At 43.0% G+C, this 21,477-nt stretch overlaps 2 protein-coding genes across 2 annotated transcripts in view; both read left to right on the plus strand.

Moving 5' to 3' along the window:
* The window catches only part of LOC110491049 (espin), a 119,140-nt gene that overhangs the window by 88,106 nt on the left and 9,557 nt on the right, over positions 1-21,477 (plus strand). The window lies entirely within an intron of this gene.
* Positions 322-986, plus strand: LOC149976663 (espin-like protein). The gene has a single exon (XM_090202614.1). The coding sequence runs from the start codon at positions 401-403 to the stop codon at positions 902-904; it is 504 nt and encodes a 167-aa protein (XP_090058740.1). The 5' UTR covers positions 322-400; the 3' UTR covers positions 905-986.

Genomic DNA, 21,477 nt, shown 5'->3' on the forward strand with positions numbered 1-21,477 from the left:
TCTCTGTGAAAGAACTGAAGGCCAACTATGAGATTCAGAAACTGTCCTAGTTTGCCTACGACAAAACAAACCGGGTATACATGCGCAAGAGGTTCCTCCCTGTGGTGATTAAGTCCAGTTATCACCCAGAGACTATTCAGAAGGACTGGATTCTGTGCTCCAGTCTCCTAACAACAAAGTCCTTCCTCCAGTCCAGGAATCTCTACCTCTCTAGTGGAGGAAACTGTAATCACACCATCTCATGCTCCTCTTACATACCAGTCTTACAAAGTGATCCCTTAGTCAGATCAGTTCAACCAGGTTCTGTCTACAGACCTTATACTGACCAACGAGCAGCTGATCCGGAGCCTGGAGGTGCAGACAGACATGAGCTACGTCCGGGAGTGCATAGAGATGAAGAATGAGCTTATCGTCTTCCTGTTGCTGGAACACTGGAGAAAGTACACCCTCTGAGTCCTACAGGCCAAAGTACACAGACGGGGGAAGTCTAGGGGTTGGTCTGGATGACGATAACTGGTTTACCCCTGAGATGGACAGAGACATGCAGAGACAGGATGACAAAACACTCCTCTTCCTGAAGTCCAGGCAAGTGGTGGTGAAGCTGATTGGCCACTGGAGGACAATCATGAGCCAGGTGCCCACACGCCAGATCCGCCAGCTCAGCCAGTCCCAGATGATCTACTGGTCAGAGCACTTCCTTCCACACATGAATAAAGCATCGGTCAGTTACGAAACCCTGACCCTAGACCTCTTTATGCTGGTTTACTTCCAGCTCCTAGAGATGACCATGTCACGCAGCGAGCGCAAGTTCCGACACCTGCTGTGCTGCGAGATGTTCGACCGCATCGGACAGCTACAGCTGGGAGCTGAAACGCCAGTTCCACCGCAAGGTCCTGGACATTGAGTGAGGGAAGCGGGACTGGGTGGACAGCTTTGAAGACATTAAGAAAAATACTGTTCATAAAGCTGTGCAAGACTCGGTAGTACAGGTTGTGACAGTAGAGACAACAATACATAGTGTAGTACAGGGTGTGACAGTAGAGACAACGATACAGAGTGTAGTACAGGGTGTGACAGTAGAGACAACGATACAGAGTATAGGGCAGGGAGTGACAGTAGAGACAACAATACAGAGTGTAGTACAGGGAGTGACAGTAGAGACAACAATACATAGTGTAGTACAGGGTGTGACAGTAGAGACAACAATACAGAGTATAGGGCAGGGAGTGACAGTAGAGACAACAATACAGAGTGTAGTACAGGGTGTGACAGTAGAGACAACAATACAGAGTATAGGGCAGGGAGTGACAGTAGAGACAACAATACAGAGTGTAGTACAGGGTGTGACAGTAGAGACAACAATACAGAGTATAGGGCAGGGTGTGACAGTAGAGACAACAATACAGAGTGTAGTACAGGGAGTGACAGTAGAGACAACAATACATAGTGTAGGGCAGGGTGTGACAGTAGAGACAACAATACATAGTGTAGGGCAGGGTGTGACAGTAGAGACAACAATACAGAGTGTAGTACAGGGTGTGACAGTAGAGACAACAATACATAGTGTAGTACAGGGTGTGACAGTAGAGGAGACAATACATAGTGTAGTACAGGGTGTGACAGTAGAGACAACAATACAGAGTGTAGTACAGGGTGTGACAGTAGAGACAACAATACAGAGTGTAGTACAGGGAGTGACAGTAGAGACAACAAGACATAGTGTAGGGCAGGTTGTGACAGTAGAGACAACAATACAGAGTGTAGGGCAGGGTGTGACAGAGGAGACAATACATAGTGTAGTAGAGGGTGTGACAGTAGAGACAACAATACAGAGTGTAGTACAGGGTGTGACAGTAGAGACAACAATACAGAGTATAGGGCAGGGAGTGACAGTAGAGGAGACAATACAGAGTATAGGGCAAGGAGTGACAGAGACAACAATACAGAGTGTAGTACAGGGTGTGACAGTAGAGACAACAATACAGAGTATAGTACAGGGTGTGACAGTAGAGACAACAATACAGAGTGTAGTACAGGGTGTGACAGTAGAGACAACAATACAGAGTATAGGGCAGGGAGTGACAGTAGAGGAGACAATACAGAGTATAGGGCAGTGAGTGACAGTAGAGACAACAATACAGAGTATAGGGCAGTGAGTGACAGTAGAGACAACAATACAGAGTGTAGTACAGGGTGTGACAGTAGAGACAACAATACAGAGTATAGGGCAGGGAGTGACAGTAAAGGAGACAATACAGAGTATAGGGCAGTGAGTGACAGTAGAGACAACAATACAGAGTAGTATTGAGTAGTTCAATTTACCATAGTCACACCGGTACATGAATTTCCACCCAGAGAAGAGCACAATGAATACTCAATCAAACTGATCTATGAACTGAAAAAGTTCAGCAATGAGGAGATCAACAGATACATTAAGCTCATCTTTGCCTTCTGGAAGGAAAAGGCTGAACTCTTTATCTGACCATCAGAGTTGGATAAGCTAAAGATATGTGGAATACTCTTTACACAAAAGTGTTAGGCTAAAAGCAGGCAGCAATGCCACGAAGGACGTGGTCAAGGAAACTAACTTCAGTGGCGTATGCTAGGGAGAGAAAGCTAATCTGGGTTGTAGCTTTGAGGTCTCAGGTAACACGTGGTTTTAGTAAGGAAAGGAGCATCCAGTGTGTGATTGGATGTGCGGCTGTCAATGCACTTTTTTATTTGCATATCAGTGGTCGACAAGACAATCTAATGTAATGATAGAAGAGGGCTCTAAATGTGCTTCCAGTAATGATTCCCTGAATTCTGAAGCAGTTGCTTCATCAATTGTTGGGCTGTTAAATAAATGTTATTGCCGTTGATTCTTGAAGAATAAAGCTTGTAAATTTTGGCTTAAATGGTCGAACCCCATCAGAACCCAAACTTTCAGCCTGTTTTACTCCAATGTTTGTAAACAAAGTAAATTCAAACAAACACTATACTGTGGCTTCAAAACATGGTCAGTCCTTGCATCCATAGCTTTGTCTATGAATTTGAGTGGTTCAATTTGAGTGGTATTTCTCAAGCCCCATCCCTCAGCTGTTTACCAAAGCAAGTGGTGCTTTGTTTAAGTTTCTTATGTGTTATTGGTTTGTATTTCTTTGAAATCCAAAGACCGACCCTAATGTTGGAGAATGTAGTGTAGGAGGTGGTTTGTCATTAAAAACATTATAGAACACATAGTACTTAGGCAATGCAAGCTATGTAACATAATTTGATCAAACCGGAGTATTGCGGAAAATGTTTAAAACTTCTTAGGGATAGGGGATAAATAGCGTGCCCAAATTCAACTTCCTGCTGCTCATCCCCAGAATATAAGATATGCATATTATTAGTAGATTTGGATAGAAAACATTCTGAAGTTTCTAAAACTGTTTGAATCATGTCTGTGAGTATAACAGAACTTATGTAGCAGGCAAAACCCTGACAAAGCATTCAGATTTCTTTTTTTTGAGGTCACTGTCTATTCAATGAGGTTTCATTGGGAAACTAGATTTCGAAGGGACTTGTTTGCAGTTCCTACTGCTTCCACTGGATATCACCAGTCTTTAGAAATTGGTTGAGGTTATTCCTTTGTGTAATGAAGAAGTACGGCCATTTTGAATGCGTGTCATTTGAAGTGAACTTTTTGAGAAGGCGCATGACTAGAAAAGTAGCGTGAGTTTGTTGTCTTCCTGTATTAAACACAGATTGTCCCGTCTACAATTTGATCGATTATTAACGTTTAAAAATACCTAAAGTTGTATTACAAAAGTAGTTTGAAAAGTTTTGGCAAAGTTTACAGGTAACTTTTGAGATATTTTGACGTTTCGCAAGTTGGAACCAGTGTTTTTCTGGATCAAACACGCCAAATAAATGGATATTTTGTATATATATTGACGGAATTAATTTGTGATGTTTATGGGACATATTGGAGTGCCAACAAAAGAATCTCGTCAAAGGCAAGACATGATTTATATTTCATTTCTGCGTTTTGTGTGGTGCCTGCAGGGTTGAAATATGCTACTCTCTTTTTGTTTACTGTTGTGCTATCATCAGATAATAGCATCTTATGCTTTCGCCGAAAAGCCTTTTTGGAAATCTGACATGTTGGCTGGATTCACAACGAGTGTAGCTTTAATTTGGTATCTTACATGTGTGATTTAATGAAAGTTAGATTTTTATAGCATTTTATTTGAATTTGGCGCTCTGCATTTCCCCTGGCAATTGGCCAAGTGGGACGCGACTGTCCCGCCTATCCCAGAGAGGTTTTAAACTTTGAAAATGTCAAATATTGTAGAGAACAGTTGGGTGCAGACAAGGGCCAGGAACATACCAGTATCGCAATATTTTTTCCATGGCAAAAATGAAAATGTTAAGCAGACCAAAAGTCTTCGGTCCTTTAACCTCTAGTGACACCCCATCCCGTGAACGGGACCGTTGTCATCATCTGACACTAATTAGCATAACGCAACGGACATAAATCTTCCTAGAAAATATTCCTATTCATGAAAATCACAAGTGAAATATATTGGAACACAGCTTAGCCTTTTGTTATTCTCCCTGTCATCTTAGATTTTCTAAATATGCTTTACAGCCAAAGCTAGACAAGCATTTGTGTAAGTTTATCGATAGCCTAGCATAGCATTATGCCTTGCTAGCAGCAGGCAACCTTGTCACGAAAATCAGAAAAGCAATCAAATTAAATAGTTTACCTTTGATGAACTTCGGATGTTTTCACTCACGAGACTCCCAGGTAGATAGCCAAAGTTCATTTTTTCCCAAAATATTATTTTTGTAGGCGAAATAGCTCCGTTTGTTCTTCATGTTTGGCTGAGAAATCGACCGGAAATTGCGGTCACAACAACGCCGAAAAATATTCCAAATTAGCTCCATAATATCGACAGAAACATGGCAAGCGTTGCTTAGAATCAATCCTCAAGGTGTTTTTCAAATATCTATTCGATAATATATCCCCCGGGACAATGGTTTCTCAGTAGAAGCGATTGGAATAATGGCTACCTCTGTACTTTATGCAAGATTTTCTCTCCGGGAGCATCATGTGACCACTTGCGCAATGTAGCCCCCTACGGGTATTCTTCAACATAAATGCATAAAACTATGTCACAATGCTTGAGACACCTTGGGGAATACGTAGAAAGCATAAGCTGGTTCATAGCACATTCACAGCTCAATGGGGACTCTTTGGCACGCAGCGCATTCAAAACCTGGGGCACTTCCGGATTGGATGTTTCTCAGGCTTTCGCCTGCAACATCAGTTCTGTTATACTCACAGACAATATCTTTACAGTTTTGGAAACGTTAGTGTTTTCTATCCAAAGCTGTCAATTATATGCATATTCTAGCATCTTGTCCTGACAAAATATCCCGTTTAAAATGGGAACGTTTTTTTTCCAAAAATGAAAATACTGCCCCTAGAGACTCAACAGGTTAAAAACCTGCTCTATATTGTATAGCTTGGAAAATAAATAATAAAGATTTTCCTAAAGTTAAAATCTGCTTTGTGTTTTGTTTCCTTGCAACGATAGTAACGAGTATCGCAATACTGATATCATCCTGGCCCTAAGCCTGAACCCCAAGAAACTGCACCCTTGAAATGCTGGAGTAACATTCTAATTACATTTATACTGATATCATCCTGGCCCTACGCCTGACCCCCCCAAGAAACTTCACCCTTGGCATGCTGGAGTAACATTCTAATGACATTTATACTGATATCATCCTGGCCCTACGCCTGACCCCCCAAGACACTGCACTCTTGGCATGCTGGAGTAACATTCTAATGACATTTATACTAGTGTATTTTTAGGGTGTTGTTTCACCTCTGTATGAGTTCAACTTCTACATGAAATGCACTGTGCTGTCATTAGTCAGATACGCATACAGTAACATCACATAGGTTTGACAAATATTCCCCTGATACTCACAATGGACTATCAAACCAATTGCTCCTTACATATACAATTCTTGACTATGAAGATGGCTTTATTATCAAGAACGATGATCACTTTGCCGTCTACAAAATGTTAACCAGAACAGAGCCATATTTTCCTCGGCCTCACATGGTGCTGGTTGTTGCATGAGCTCTACGATGAGGAAAGTAGGTCTCCAGTGTTAGTTTCAACTGGGTTATGCAATGGCTTACACGCTATCATTTTTACCCAGTCTGTGACCTTATCAGAATGTAAACAATGCACACCTTTCAGAACAGATTAGGAGCTTGTTGAATAATGATAGCGGGATTGTATTCAGTGGAAATGAATCATGGTTTTTGTTACTGTGTTGTTTTGCATCTACACTTTCACATGTTCATATATTCACATGATCAAATAAACCTTTAGATTGTTGATAATACATACAGTTATATATATATATATATATATACAATATATATCTCATCACACTTTTGAAATGTTTTAATATACTACATAACCAAAAGTATGTGGACACCTCGTCGAACATCTCATTACAAAATCATGGACATTAAAATGGAGTTGTTCCTCCCCTTTGCTGCTACAACAGCCTCCAATCTTCTGGGAAGGCTTTCCACTAGATGTTGGAACATTGCTGTGGGGACTTGCTTCCATTCAGCCACAAGAGCATTAGTGAGGTCAGGCACTGATGTTGGGCAATTAGACCTGGCTAGCAGTCGGCGTTCCAATTCATCACAAAGGTGTTCAATGGGGTTGAGGTCAGGGCTCTGTGCAGGCCAGTCAAGTTCTTCCACACCGTTCTCGACAAACCATTTCTGTATGGACCTCGCTTTGTGCACGGGGTATTGTCATGCTGAAACAGGAAAGGGCCTTCCCCAAACTGTTGCCAGAAAGTTGGGAAGCACAGAATTGTGTAGAATGTCATTGTATGCTGTAGTGTTGACATTTCCCTTCACTGTAACAAAGGGGCTTAGCCCGTATCCTGAAAAACTGCCCCTAGACATTTCCATTTCACAATAACAGCACTTACAGTTGACTGGGGCAGCTCTAGCAGGGCTGAAATTTGATGAACTGACTTGTTGGAAAGGTGGCATCCTATAACGGTGCCACGTTGAAGGTCACTGAGCTCTTCAGTAAGGCCATTCTACTGACAAGGTTTGTCTATGGAGATTGCATTGTCTGAACAATGTGTAAACATGGGGCACCCTCCTGAATTACCCCCAGATGTAGCCAATCTTGACATTGGATTGCTTTCGTCATTAGATATCAACAGTGTTAACTTTCTGCCTGTAGCATAAAACGTGTTCTTCAAGAATCTTCTTTAGAGCCTGACATGAGTTCAAGGGTTATTTTTCTTTCTAATTGGACGTTTTGGGCATACATTTTTATAAAAGTGAAGTCGCTCCGAATACCCCAATCAAAAACAACAACCCTCTGTTTGTTCTCTGCACTGTCTCCATCCCTCCAACATACCCACCCACTTGCCAACACATCTACAGACCTACCTATTCACCTGATGTGAGTCCAAAACAACAATAGGAAGCAAACATGACACACAAGACAATTATTCAACAGGTACTGGTAGGGACAGGCAGACAGGACCGGACATGCAGATAACATTTCATAACAAATTTGACATTGGTTATAATTGGTTATGTCAACCTGATTAGACACAGATACCATTGTTTTTATAATAATAATAATAATAATGAGCAAATAAATAGTACTAACAAGTTAGAGGAAAAACTAAGGTGGGGATCAGCTCATCGGGAGTTGAGTACTGGGGTGCAGTTTATGTTGAATGATTTTAATCTTGTCTTTGGTGGATGCTGTAATTTATTCCTTTATGAAGTGGCCATTGAAAAACAGAAAATTGGTTTCTGTTTTTCCAGTTGAGTAATATTGTTTTTTTGCTGATTGCTAAGGCGATTAAAAAGGACTGATGATGTTTGGGAGGTAGGTCGGCTGATGAGACATCTCCAAGAAGGTAGAGGGATGCCGTGACCCGAAAGGGTGTTATTTCTTTCCAGAACTGAAGGGATAGTTGGTCTGCAGAGGGATGAGAAAGCCATGAGAACTAGTTTAGATCAGTCATGGAATTAAGTGCTGAAAACAAATTGGCTCCCTATTTAAAAAGAAGATGGAGAACAGGCTATGAAGGAAAAATACTGGACTTTTGGTGGAGATACAGCCAACTACCTCATAAATAATAATGTGATATTGTTAAAACGATACAATATATCGCCCAAAATAATATTTATCCCGATATGTAACTATCCATTTTTTCCCACATCACTACTGTTCATGATTGGCGCTCTACGGTTTTGTAAAAGGTCAAAGGTTATGCAAGGCTCCCCATACTCAATTAGTCCTTTAATTCAAGCTACAGCATAATTTGATCCATGCAGTAAGACATAGTATAGTACACTTTTATTTTTTTTTGCTTTGTCGCACTACTAAAGTACCACACCACAAAAAGCCAGTCAGTCGATGTGGGTATTAACATTCGTCAACCAACATTCCTCTACTGCAACAGACACCCACACACTCAGAAATCATATTGGCTACACATGGCCTGTCTGCAATGAATTTTAAATATTATATCAACCATTAACTTGGCTCCGGCCTGAAGCTTGCGCTAGCAAACTTGCAACATTGTATAAAATATTCTGCTCCGGTGAACTTGTGACAGACACAGCTGTAGGCTATTTGCGCAAGGGATAAGAACCAGTGCTTGACTTGAACAGGAGCTCACCGGAGCAGAGTACCTGCACCTCAAATTTTCTCCTGCTTGAGCCCCCGTTCCTCTTATAGAATATTAGCTCAAAAGTATTGTGGAGCTCCTGCACCTAAATGTAAACAGTACCAGCACCCAAAATGATTACCAGAACCTATTTCAGTCCAAGTCAAGCACTGATAAGAAGCCTATTTTATGATGTATCCACTGTATCGGAGCATGACATTTCCCCCTTTCATTTACCCTTTCACGCTGAGTGGTTATTGAAAGTGAGAGAGCTGGAAAGATATTTCAAATACATTGAGGAACTATTGTCATTCTCAATGGATGTAAAAACAGACCTTGTTTGCTTGCTGTTTGAGGTGAAGAAAACATTACTTTGAGAAGCTCCACAGGTCATTAGTGGTGATGAGTTAAGCCAATCAGAAATACTATCAGCCCCAAATGGGCACATTTTTATGCCTACATTTTCGCACAGTCCAGGTAGCCTATAGGCCTACTTCTATGCGTGCCTGTGTAGCAGTGTGATTAAATTCCTGCATAAAATGGGTGTTATGCCACCTCCTGGTGTATTAGTGTGTTTACAATGTCTAACACAGTGATAAAAGTATGGAATTCTGGGTAATCCACTGCAGATTTATGGATGAGTTGAAAATTGAATGGTCCTGGGATAGAAATGTATAAAGTTGACATTGCATCATAAAATCCACATTTTACATAATACATTAGCAATTTATGTTATTCGTAACTAATGTTGTTGGTTTGGCGTCAAATAAGCCATCCTTTAAATGTTATTTGCCATGTGGGTTTTATGCTAGCTAAAGTTCCCTCTGAAGTTGGTAGCTATCTCGAGAATGCATCTTTAGGAGTGCTGTTTATATCCCGGCTCACAACTCATCCATACTGTGTGTGGGCCATGATTGCAGGTATTTTGACAAATGTGTAAAGTATATGTGTAAATGTATGAGCACCAGCTAGCAGTGTATTAGCCTGGTTTTGTTAGCTTAGGAAAATGTGGTACTTTCTATGTGTATTATATTTCTTCGCCACAAGAGAGTGACATTGAGTCATTTTTCAGTTAAATTTGATATCTTTTGTATATTAAAATGGATGATAGTTTATTCTGTTGTGAATGGGATTACATGGAAACAATATATATTTTTATTATAGTAAATTAGGAATGATTAGATATTATTAAATCCACTATACGATGACAATGTTCTTTTGTCAATTGCTGTGGGAGTGCTGTTTATATCCCGTCTACTACTAATCATTCATCCATACTGTGTGTCCCATGATTGCAGCTTTAAAAATAAAATAACTATCCATCCATTACTCCTTCCTGTGTTGACTCACGGACTTGAAGGACAGGACCAGGAAGTTTTTATACAGGATGTACCGCCCCCACCTACTGCCAACCAGTCATGTCAAGCTATACACACCCTTCCGCATTGTTACAACATTTGGGAGGCGCATGGTGATGCGGTACAGTTGCGTCCATACCCTCAATATGGAGCCTCCGACCACATTTTAGATTCAAGCATAAATTGACTTTTAGTCTAGGCCTCCAGAATGGATTAGTTCACTGAGATGGACACACACACATACAGTACCAATCAAAAGTTTGGACACACCTACTCATTCCAGGGTTTTTCTTTATTTCTACATTGTAGAATAATATTGAAGATGATGAATTAACACATATGGAATCATATAGTAACTAAAAGTGTTTAACAAATCAAAATATATTTAGGATTCTTCAAAGTAGCCACCCTTTGCCTTGATGACAGCTTTGCACACTCTTGGCATTCTCTCAACTAGCTTCATGAGGAATGCTTTTCCAACAGTCTTGAAGGAGTTCCCACAGATGCTGAACACTTGTCTGCTTTTCCTTCACTCTGCGTTCCAACTCACCCCAAACCAGGTTGAGGTCAGTGTGATTGTGGAGGCCAGGTCATCTGATGCAGCACTCCATCACTCTCCTTCTTGGTTAGATAGCTCTTACACAGCCTGGAGGTGTGTTGGGTCATTGTCCTGTTGAAAAACAAATGATAGTCCTAAGCGCAAACCAGATGGGATGGTGTATCGCTGTAGAATGCTAAGTGTTCCTTGAATTCTAAATAAATCACTAACAGTGTCACCAGCAAAGCACCATCACACCACCACCTCCATGCTTCACGGTGGGAACCACATATGCAGAGATTATCCGATCACCTACTCTGCGTCTCACAAAGACACGGCGGTTGGAACCAAAAATCTCACATTTGGATTCATCTGACAAAAGGACAGATTTCCACCAGTCTAATGTCCATTGCTTGTGTTTCTTGGCCCAAGCAAGTCTCTTCTTCTTATTGGTGTCCTTTAGTAGTGTTTTTGATTTATTTTATGAATTCAACCATGAAGGCCTGATTGACACAGTCTCCTCTGAACAGAAGATGTTGAGATGTGTCTGTTACTTGAACTCTGTGAATCGTTTATTTGAGCTGCAATCTGAGGTGCAGTTAACTAATAAACGTATCCTCTGTAGCAAAGGTAACTCTGGGTTTTCCTTTCCTGTGGCAGTCCTCTTGAGCTAGTTTCATTATAGTGCTTGATGGTTTTTGAGACTGCACTTGAATTAGCTTTCAAAGTTCTTGAAATGTTCAGGATTGACTGATCTTCATGTCTTAAAGTAATGATGGACTGTCGTTTCTCTCTGCTTATTTGAGCTGTTCTTGCCATCTGGATCTGGTCTTATGTAGCAACGTTTGAAATTGTGTTTTTTTACATGAGATAAAAGTAGAGACTCAGAGCTACGAAATGCACTGCATTTTTGAGGAACAACGAGAAAGTAATTCTGCTTTGAAAGTTGATAAACATGTAAACTCACTTTTGAGAAAATGGCCTTTAGTGAAGAGCTATTTTTTTTTGTCTGCACCCATTCAGCATTGTTCACACCCTCTTAAGCTTTACCCCCACCCATCTCGTTTCGCTCTTGGGAGAGTCCCACGCTTGACGCTCTAGCCGATTTGTTTCTCTCTGGATAAAATGAAAACATCCTAACCAGCTCTGCTGGCAACAATTTCATTACTCTTTTTGGCCGACGTTTACTGACACCGGCCATATTCAACAGGTGTTGTACACCATAGCTTAACACACAGCTTAACACATGTAGCTAGCTAAGTAAACAACATGTAAGAGTTTGTGTTGTACACCTATCATGTGAAGTTCGCTAGCAAGCCAGCCATCTAATGTTAGCTAGTTAAACAACAATGAACATAGTGCCAAATAATTACTACACTGCATAAATGTTTTACTTAAAAAAAAAATTAAACTTTATTTAACCAGGTAGGCTAGTTGAGAACAAGTTCTCATTTGCAACTGCGACCTGGCCAAGAGAAAGCATAGCAATTCGACACAAACAACACAGTGTTACACATAGAATAAACAAAACATAGTCAATAATACAGTAGAACAAAATAAATCAAAAAGTCTATATACAATTAGTGCAAATGAGGTAAGATAAGGGCGTTAAGGCAATAAATAGGCCATGGTGGCGAAGTAATTACAATATAGCAATTAAACACTGGAATGGTAGATGTGCAGAAGATGAATGTGCAAGTAGAGATACTGGGGTGCAAAGGAGCAAGACATAAATAAATACATTATGGGGATGAGGTAGCTAGATGGGCTGTTTACATGTGGGCTATGTACAGGTGCAGTGATCTGTGAGCTGCTCTGACAGCTGGTGCTTAAAGCTAGTGAGGGAGTTATGAGTCTCCAGCTTGAGAGATTTTTGCAGTTTGTTCCAGTCATTGGCAGCAGAGAACTGGAAGGAAAGACGACCAAAGGAGGAATTGGCTTTGGGGGTGACCAGTGAGATATACCTGCTGGAGCGCGTGCTACGAATGGGTGCTGCTATGGTGACCAGTGAGCTGAGATAAGGCGGGGCTTTACCTAGCAGAGACTTGTAGATAACCTGTAACCAGTGGGTTTGGCGGCGAGTATGAAGCGAGGGCCAACCAACGAGAGCGTACAGGTCGCAATGGTGGGTAGTGTATGGGGCTTTGGTGACAAAACGGAATGCACTGTGATAGACTGCATCCAGTTTGTTGAGTAGAGTGTTGGAGGCTATTTTATAGATGACATCACTGAAGTCGAGGATTGTAAGGATGGTCAGTTTTACGAGGGTATGTTTGGCAACTTGAGTGAAGGATGCTTTGAGTGAAGGAAGCCGATTCTAGATTTAATTTTGGACTGGAGATGTGAGTTTGGAAGGAGAGTTTACAGTCTAACCAAACACCTAGGTATTTGTAGTTGTCCACGCATCCAGAGTAGTGATGCTGGACGGGTTAGCAGGTGCGGGCAGGGATCGGTTGAATAGCATGCATTTTGTTTTCCCTGCGTTTAAGAGTGGTTGGAGGCCACGGAAGGAGAGTTGTATGGCATTGAAGCTCGTCTGGAGGTTAGTTAACACAGTGTCCAAAGAGGGGCCAGAGGTATACAGAATGGTGTCGTCTGCGTAGAGGTGTACCAGAGAATCACCAGCAGCAAGCGCAACAACATTGATGTATACAGAGAAGAGTGTCGGCCATAGGATTGAACCCTGTGGTACCCCCATAGACTGACAGAGGTCCGGACAACAGGCCCTCCGATTTGACACACTGAACTCTATCAGAGAAGTACTTGGTAAACCAGGCGAGGGAATCATTTGAGAAACCAAGGCTTTTGAGTCTGCCAATAAGAATGTGGTGATTGACAGAGTCGAAAGCCTTGGCCAGGTCGATGAATATGGCTGCACAATAATGTCTCTTATGGTGGTTATGATGTCGTTTAGGATCTTGAGCGTGGCTGAGGTGCACCCATGACCAGCTTTGAAACCAGATTGCATAGTGGAGAAGGTACGGTGGGATTCGAAATGGTCTGTAATATGTTTGTTAACTTGGCTTTCGAAGACCTTGGAAAGACAGGGTAGGATAGACATAAGTCGGTAGCAGTTTGGGTCTAGAGTGTCACCCCCTTTAAAGAGGGGGATGACCGCGGCAGCTTTCCAATCTTTGGGAAATCTCAAACGATACGAAAGAGGTTGAACAGGCTAGTAATAGGGGTTGCAACAATTTCGGCAGGTCATTTTTAGAAAGAAAGGATCCAGATTGTCTAGCCCGGCTGATTTGTAGGGGTCCAGACTTTGCAGCTCTTTCAGAATATCAGCTATCTGGATTTGGTTAAGGAGAAATGGTGGGGGCTTTGGCGGGTTGCTGTGGAGGGTGCCGGGCAGTTGCCCGGGGTAGGGGTAGCCAGGTGGAAAGCATGGCCAGCCGTAGAGAAATGCTTATTGAATTTCTCAATTATAGTGGATTTATCGGTGGTGACAGTGTTTCCTAGCCTCAGAGCAGTGGGCAGCTGGGAGGAGGTGCTCTTATTCTCCATGGACTTTACAGTGTCCCAGAACCTTTTTGAGTTAGTACTAAAGGATACAAATTTCTGTTTGAAAAATCTAGCCTTAGTTTTCCTAACTGCCTGTGTGTATTTGTTCCTAACTTCCCTGAAAAGTTGCATATTACGGGGGCTATTCGATGCTAATGCAGAATGGCACAGGATGTTTTTGTGCTGGTCAAGGGCAGACAGGTCTGGAGTGAACCAAGGACCATATATATTCCTAGTTCTACATTTTTTGAATGAGGCATGCTTATTTAAGATGGTGAGGAAGGCACTTTTAAAGAATAGCTAGGCATCATCTACTGACGGGATGAGGTCAATGTCAATCCAGGATACCCCGGCCAGGTCAATTAGAAAGGCCTGCTCGCAGAAGTGTTTTAGGGAGCGTTTGACAGTGATGAGGGGTGCTCGTTTGGTCGCAGACCCATTACGGATGCAGGCAATGAGGCAGTAATCGCTGAGATCTTGATTGAAAACAGCAGAGGTGTATTTGGAGGGTGAGTTAGTTAGGATGACATCTGTGAGGGTGCCCGTGTTTACGGATTTGGAGTTGTACCTGGTAGGTTCATTGATAATTTCTTTGAGATTGAGGGCATCAAGCTTTGATTGTAGGATGGCCGGGGTGTTAAGCATGTCCTAGTTTAGGTCACCTAGTAGCACGAGCTCAGAAGATAGATGGGGGGCAATCAATTCACATATGGTATCGAGGGCACAGCTGGGGGTAGAGGGAGGTCTGTAGCAAGCAGCAACAGTGAGAGACTTGTTTCTGGAAAGGTGAATTTTTAGTAGAAGCTTGAATTATTTGGTTACAGACTTGGATAGTAATACAGAACTCTGCAGGCTATACTTGCAGTAGATTGCAACACTGCCCCGAATCTACTGGGAGTTAACCAACCAGGTTCAATGTAAGCTAGCTAACATTAGCCTCTAACTAGCAAAGCAAACAGCTCTAGGATACGAATAATAACGTCATACACGTAACGTTAGCTAACGAGCCAGCCAGCTAACGTTAGCTAGTTAAACAACAATGAACAAAATGCCAAATCATGTTCTTACTACCCTGCGTGAATCTGCTGGGAGCTAACCAACCAGGTTCAACGTTAACTGGCTAACAATTAAGCTCTAACTAGCAAAGCAAGCGGTTCTGGGATACAAATAATACACGTAACGTTGGCTAGGGAGCCAGCCAGTAACATAGCTAGCTAGCGAACCATACACTTCAGCTTGAAATGAAACCACTTTGTCAAAATTAGAAGTGTGTAATATCTATCTTACCCATATACATCATGCATGATGGACGCCTCACCCTGTCAGGAATGCCATGCCACGGTTGCCCTTTGTTTGAAGATGTAATCCGGAGACAGGTGTTTTTTCCATCTCTTTAGCTATCATACTCCAATTCCACTGATTTCAAAATACTCGATCCTCCAGAAAGTGGAGAGCAACACTTATGCAGCTCCACTACACAACACATTTTTAAAGCTGCGTTTGACAGGATTACCAACAGAGTGACCAGCTCAAATAGACAGAAGTTCTCTATATGGCAGACCAATCTGAACTCCTCTCTCGGCATGTGCAGCCAACTGTTCCTAAGCCGTCATTGAAAATAAGAATTTGTTCTTAACTGACTTGACTAGTTAAATAAAGGTAAAATAAAAAATAAACTAATTATCTCAGCCAATCATGGCTAGTGGAAAGGTTGCTTCTTTCTCTGTGGCTAAACCAACTAGGCTTGTAATTTAACCATTTTATTTGTATTTACAGATGGTATACATGTTTGTTATTATGAAAGTTATTATGAAAGTTCACATGTTCCACAAGGAATTTCTGCCAAAAAAATGCATTTTGATAAAATTTAAAAAATGGTTACGTTAAAATGGCTCTCCTGTGAAGTCGTGACTTGCGACATACGCCTAGTTTCCTGAAGCACACCTGTTAATTGAAATGCATTCCAGGTGACTTCCTCATGAAGCTGGTTGAGAGAATGCCAAATGTGTGCAAAGCTGTCATCAAGACAAAGGATTGCTCAAATATAAAATTTATTTTGGTTTGTTTAACACTTTTTTGGTTACTACATGATTCCATATATGTTATTTCATAGTTTTGATGTCTTCACTATTATTATACAATGTAGAAAATAGTAAAAAATAAAGTAAAACCCTGGAATGGGTAGGTGTGTCCAAACTTTTGATTGGTACTGTATATATTTTTGTTACTGCTCGACTAAAACAATCTCGGTTGACCAACAGCCTAACAATCAACCAGTCGACTAATTGTGGTCAGCCCTACCTCCCACTCACAAGGCAGGCAGTACGCTTGACCTAATCTTCACTACAGGCTGTTCACCTACTATTTTCACTGCAACCCCCCTCCAGGTCTCTGATCACTACTTTGTTTCCTTTTCTCTCCCCCAACCCTACCCACTCAGCCCCTACCCAGATGGTCATGTGCCACCGTAATCTTTGCTCTCTCTCATCCAGTTCTCTCTCCTCTCCTATCCTATCCTCTCTCCCGTCTGCTAAATCCTTCTGTCTCCTGACTCCGGCTCTTCAACCGTACTCTCTTCACTTTCCACATCCTTTGTTTCTCACGGTCCACTTTCGTCCGCGACCTTCCCCTCCCACTCCGTGGCTGATCGACTGCGTGCTAACAGTAGGGCTGCGGGCAGCTGAGCTGAAACTTAACTTCTGGAGGGCCTATTATCCTTCCACTCCCTCTCCACCTTCTCTTCATCTGTATCTGCTGCTCTAACCTCCATCCCTGGGAAACCATTCTCCACTTTCCCATACCTCATTAACCATCCACCACCTCCCTCTCTGCTGACGACTTTGTTAACCACTTTGGAAAAAAGGTTGACGACCTCATTCACTCTGCCTACTGAACCCACTGATCCAACTCAAACAGAACTACCCTACACCTTGACCTCTTTCTCCCCTCTCTCTCCAGACGACATCCTGTGACTAGTGATGTTCAGCCGCCCAACAACCTGCCAACTTAACCCCATCCTCCCTTCTCCAGACCATCTCTGGAGACCTCACTTCCCTCATCAACTCATCCCTGACCACTGGCTGCGTCCCCTCTGACTTCAAGATGGCCAGTCGCTCCCCTTGTCAAGAAACTAACACTCGACCGCTCTGACGTTAAACTACAGACCCGTGTCCCTTTCTTTTGTTTCCAAAACACTTTAGCGTGTTGTCTCTGACCAACTCTCTCATTATCTCTCTAAGAACGATCTTCTTGACCCTAACCAGTCAGGCTTCAGGGCGGCTCACTCAACTGAGACCGCTCTCCTCTGTGTCACAGATGCTCTGCAAAGCTGACTCTCTCTCCTCTGTTCTCATCCTCCGACATCTTTCCGCTGCCTTCGACACTGTGAACAATTAGATCCTCCTCTCCACCCTCTCATGCTCTGCACACTCCAGGATTGCACACTACCTGGAAGGTTGCTCCTAACAGGTGGTGTGGAGAGGATCTGTGTCTTCATCATGTGCTCTCACTACTGGTGTCCACTAAGGGCTTGGTTCTAGGCCCTTTTCTCTTCACACCAAGTCACTCTGCTCTGTCATATCCTCACATGGTCTCTCCTATCATTACTATTTGGATGACACTCAACTATTCTTCTCCTTCCCCCCCTTCTGACACACAAGGTGGCAACATGCAACTCTGCGTGCCTGGCAGACATCTCGGCTTGGATATCGGCCCACCACCTTTTGCGCAACCTCGACCAAACAGCTGCTCTGCCTCCCGTGGAAGGCATGTCTGCTCCAAGACCTCTTCATCACGGTTGACAACTCCACAGTGGTCCCCTCCCAGAGTGCAAAGAACCTTGTCGTGACCCTGGACAACACCCTATTGTTCTCTGCAAACATCAAAGCAGTGACTCATTCCTGCAGGTTCATGCTCTATGACATCCGTAGAGTACGACTTTTCAATGCTAGCATGACTAGATTTTGTCAATTTAACTCACCCAGTGCATCGTTTGGCCATGTCTTTCACTTTTGGGTCCGTTCCATCAGTCCTAATGTACCAACCCGTATGGTAAAGAATTGTGAAAATCTGATAAGAATCTTGTATGGCAGAAGATGAGTACAAAAATTGATGAAGTAATCTAAGTATCTGGCAAGTTTTTCCTTGTGTCAGTGGCGTATATGTGTTAACTTATTTGCCATATATGACATGCATGATTTAATTTCCTACATATATATGGTATGATATATGAGACAAAATATGAGTCATCTATAAATATTACAGAAAAGGTATACGTTCTGACAATATAACCTATACAAAATAAATGCTTTCCTTTATAAGTTTCACATTCAATATATAAGGGCGCAGTGGTCTAAGGCAGTGCTAGATGTGCCGCTAGAGATCCTGGTTCCAGGCCGCGACCAGGAGACCCATGGGGCGGCACACAATTGGCCCAGCGTCGTCTGGGTTAGGGGAGGGTTTGGCCGACAGGGACATCCTTGTCCTGGGCGCAATGCATGCCGACACTATCGCCAGGTGTACGGTGTTTCCTCCGACACATTGGTGCGGCTGGATTCCGGGTTAAGTGGGCATTGTGTCAAGACGCAGTGCAGCTTGTCTGGGTTGTGTTTCAGGGGCCGCACGGCTCTCAACCTTTGCCTCTCCCGAGTCCGTACAGGAGTTGCAGCGATGGGACAAGACTGCTTTCCCTCTTCTTCACCTCCTGATTTCCCCCTTCCTCTTGCTCCTTCTGCTTTTCTCCTCCCTCTCCCTCCTTTTCCCCTTCCTCCTCCTGCTGCTCCGCCCTCTCCCGTGTTCTCCCTCCTTTTCCCCTTCCTCCTCCTGCTGCTCCGCCCTCTCCCGTGTTCTCCCTCCTTTTCCCCTTCCTCCTCCTGCTGCTCCGCCCTCTCCCCTGTTCTCCCTCATTTTCCCCTTCCTCCTCCTGCTGCTCCGCCCTCTCCTGTTCTCCCTCCTTTTCCCCTTCCTCCTCCTGCTGCTCCGCCCTCTCCTGTTCTCCCTCCTTTTCCCCTTCCTCCTCCTGCTGCTCCGCCCTCTCTCCCGTTCTCCCTCCTTTTCCCCTTCCTCCTCCTGCTGCTCCGCCCTCTCCCCTGTTCTCCCTCCTTTTCCCCTTCCTCCTCCTGCTGCTCTGCCCTCTCCCCCTGTTCTCCCTCCTTTTCCCCTTCCTCCTCCTGCTGCTCTGCCCTCTCCCCCTGTTCTCCCTCCTTTTCCCCTTCCTCCTCCTGCTGCTCTGCCCTCTCCCCTGTTCTCCCTCCTTTTCCCCTTCCTCCTCCTACTGCTCCGCCCTCTCCCCTGTTCTCCCTCCTTTTCCCCTTCCTCCTCCTGCTGCTCTGCCCTCTCCCCTGTTCTCCCTCCTTCGGCATTCCAGCTCCTGCTCGTCCTCACGGCGGACTTTGCTTCTTTTTTCAATACGGGTGACATTTTGTGCGTCAATGTCAGACAGTGCAAGTGCTTTGAAATGTGTATGTCCCATGTATATGAGACCTTGTAAGCTAAGCCTTCTATGTCTTGTATGTTTTTTATACAATACATTTCTGTTCTGTCTAAATGTTACCCACCCATACAAGTCAGATATTACAATAATATTTTATGAAACTTAATTACAAGTTCCAGGTAGAACATATAGAATAATTTAACAGAATTCTTATCTTTTCCATATGGGAATCCCGCCCACCTGGTGTGCTGGGTGAGCTAAATCTGGTGTGCTGGGTGAGCTAAATCTGATGTGCTGGGTTGAGCTACATCTGGTGTGCTGGGTGAGCTACATCTGGTGTGCTGGGTGAGCTACATCTGGTGTGCTGGGTGAGCTACATCTGGTGTGCTGGGTGAGCTACATCTGGTGTGCTGGGTGAGCTAAATCTGGTGTGCTGGGTGAGCTACATCTGGTGTGCTGGGTGAGCTACATCTGGTGTGCTGGGTGAGCTAAATCGAGTCCACCTGCTTTATCTTTACCAACCCAGAGATTCAATGGGAGGAAAATTATGTGTAGTGATTAGACTCCGCCAAATCATGGGAAAACAAAAATATAATTACTTGACCCCCTGGAAAGAATTAACAAAAAAACTGAGCAAACTAAAATGCTATTTGGCCCTTAACAGAGAATACACATTGGCAGAAACACTGTGACTGACCCAAAATTAAAGAAAGCTTTGACTATGCACAGCCTTGCTATTCAGAAAGTTTGCCGTAGGCAGACCTGGCTCTCGAGCGGACCAGCTATGTGCTCACTGCCCACAAAATGAGGCGGAAACTGAGCTGCACTTCCTGACCTCCTGCCAAATGTATAACCATATTAGAAACACATATTTCCCTCAGATTACACAGATCCACAAAGAATTTGAAAACAAATCCAATTTTGATAAACTCCCATATCTATTGGGTGAAATACCACAGTGTGCAATCACAAGAGCAAGGTACCTGTTGCCACAAGAAAAGGGCAACCAGTGAAGAACAAACACCATTGTAAATACATATTTACTTATTTTTACTTTTTTACTTTAACTATTTGCACAACGTTACAACACTGTATATAGACATAATGACATTTGAAATGTCTTTATTCTTTTGGATCTGTGTGTAATATTTACTGTTCATTTGACATGCCAATAAAGCCCCTTGAATGAATTGAATGAGTAGGTCTGAGGCTCTAGGAGAATCTTAATTGAATACTCCTCACGTCCTCTCTCTCATCTCCTCCTTCTCAAACCCATTGGAGGAGAAGGTCACAGGGGTGGGACCTCTGGCTTTCTCATCCAATGGGTTTTGAGAAGGAATCTTAAGAGAGCTGACATGAGAAATTCTCCCTCTGAGTGGATTTTATCAATTTGGTTTTTGTATCACCTCTAATCTAAATGTCCATATTGTATCATGTCAAGAAAGGGCACCATGTTCAGAGGACCATTTAACAATCCATATTTCAATTTCTTACCAAGTTCAGCTCACACGTGTATATACAATAAGACACAGTATTGGTCTTTGCCTATCAGTTCATAGTATATTAGCTCAAGAGTACTGCCTTGCAACATGAAGACTTCAAGGAATTTCCATGCATTCCCTAAACAGCAACCGTTCTTGTTACTCGTCCAGGTATGAATGGATGCCTTCCGACTGCGGCCTTTTATATGATGCAATTAGCATGCAACCATGTAAATCTACAATGGCTGCTGTGCTGTTGTATAGGTAGCATTAAACTGGCTTTGTCTCACTTTCTTTGCATGTCTATCAAATTACATCACATATTTTTACTCCCATTCTAGAGTTCCCAGGGGAACCATAAGAAATGCAATGTGTAGAGAGCTAAGCTTACACGGATACTTTTGGCTAGGGCCAGTGAAACGCTGTGGGGTAAGAGGGATGCGAGGGATA

Source organism: Oncorhynchus mykiss, chromosome 16, assembly GCF_057628025.1.
Source record: "Oncorhynchus mykiss isolate SJ-2025 chromosome 16, ASM5762802v1, whole genome shotgun sequence".
Lineage (NCBI taxonomy): Eukaryota > Metazoa > Chordata > Actinopteri > Salmoniformes > Salmonidae > Oncorhynchus > Oncorhynchus mykiss.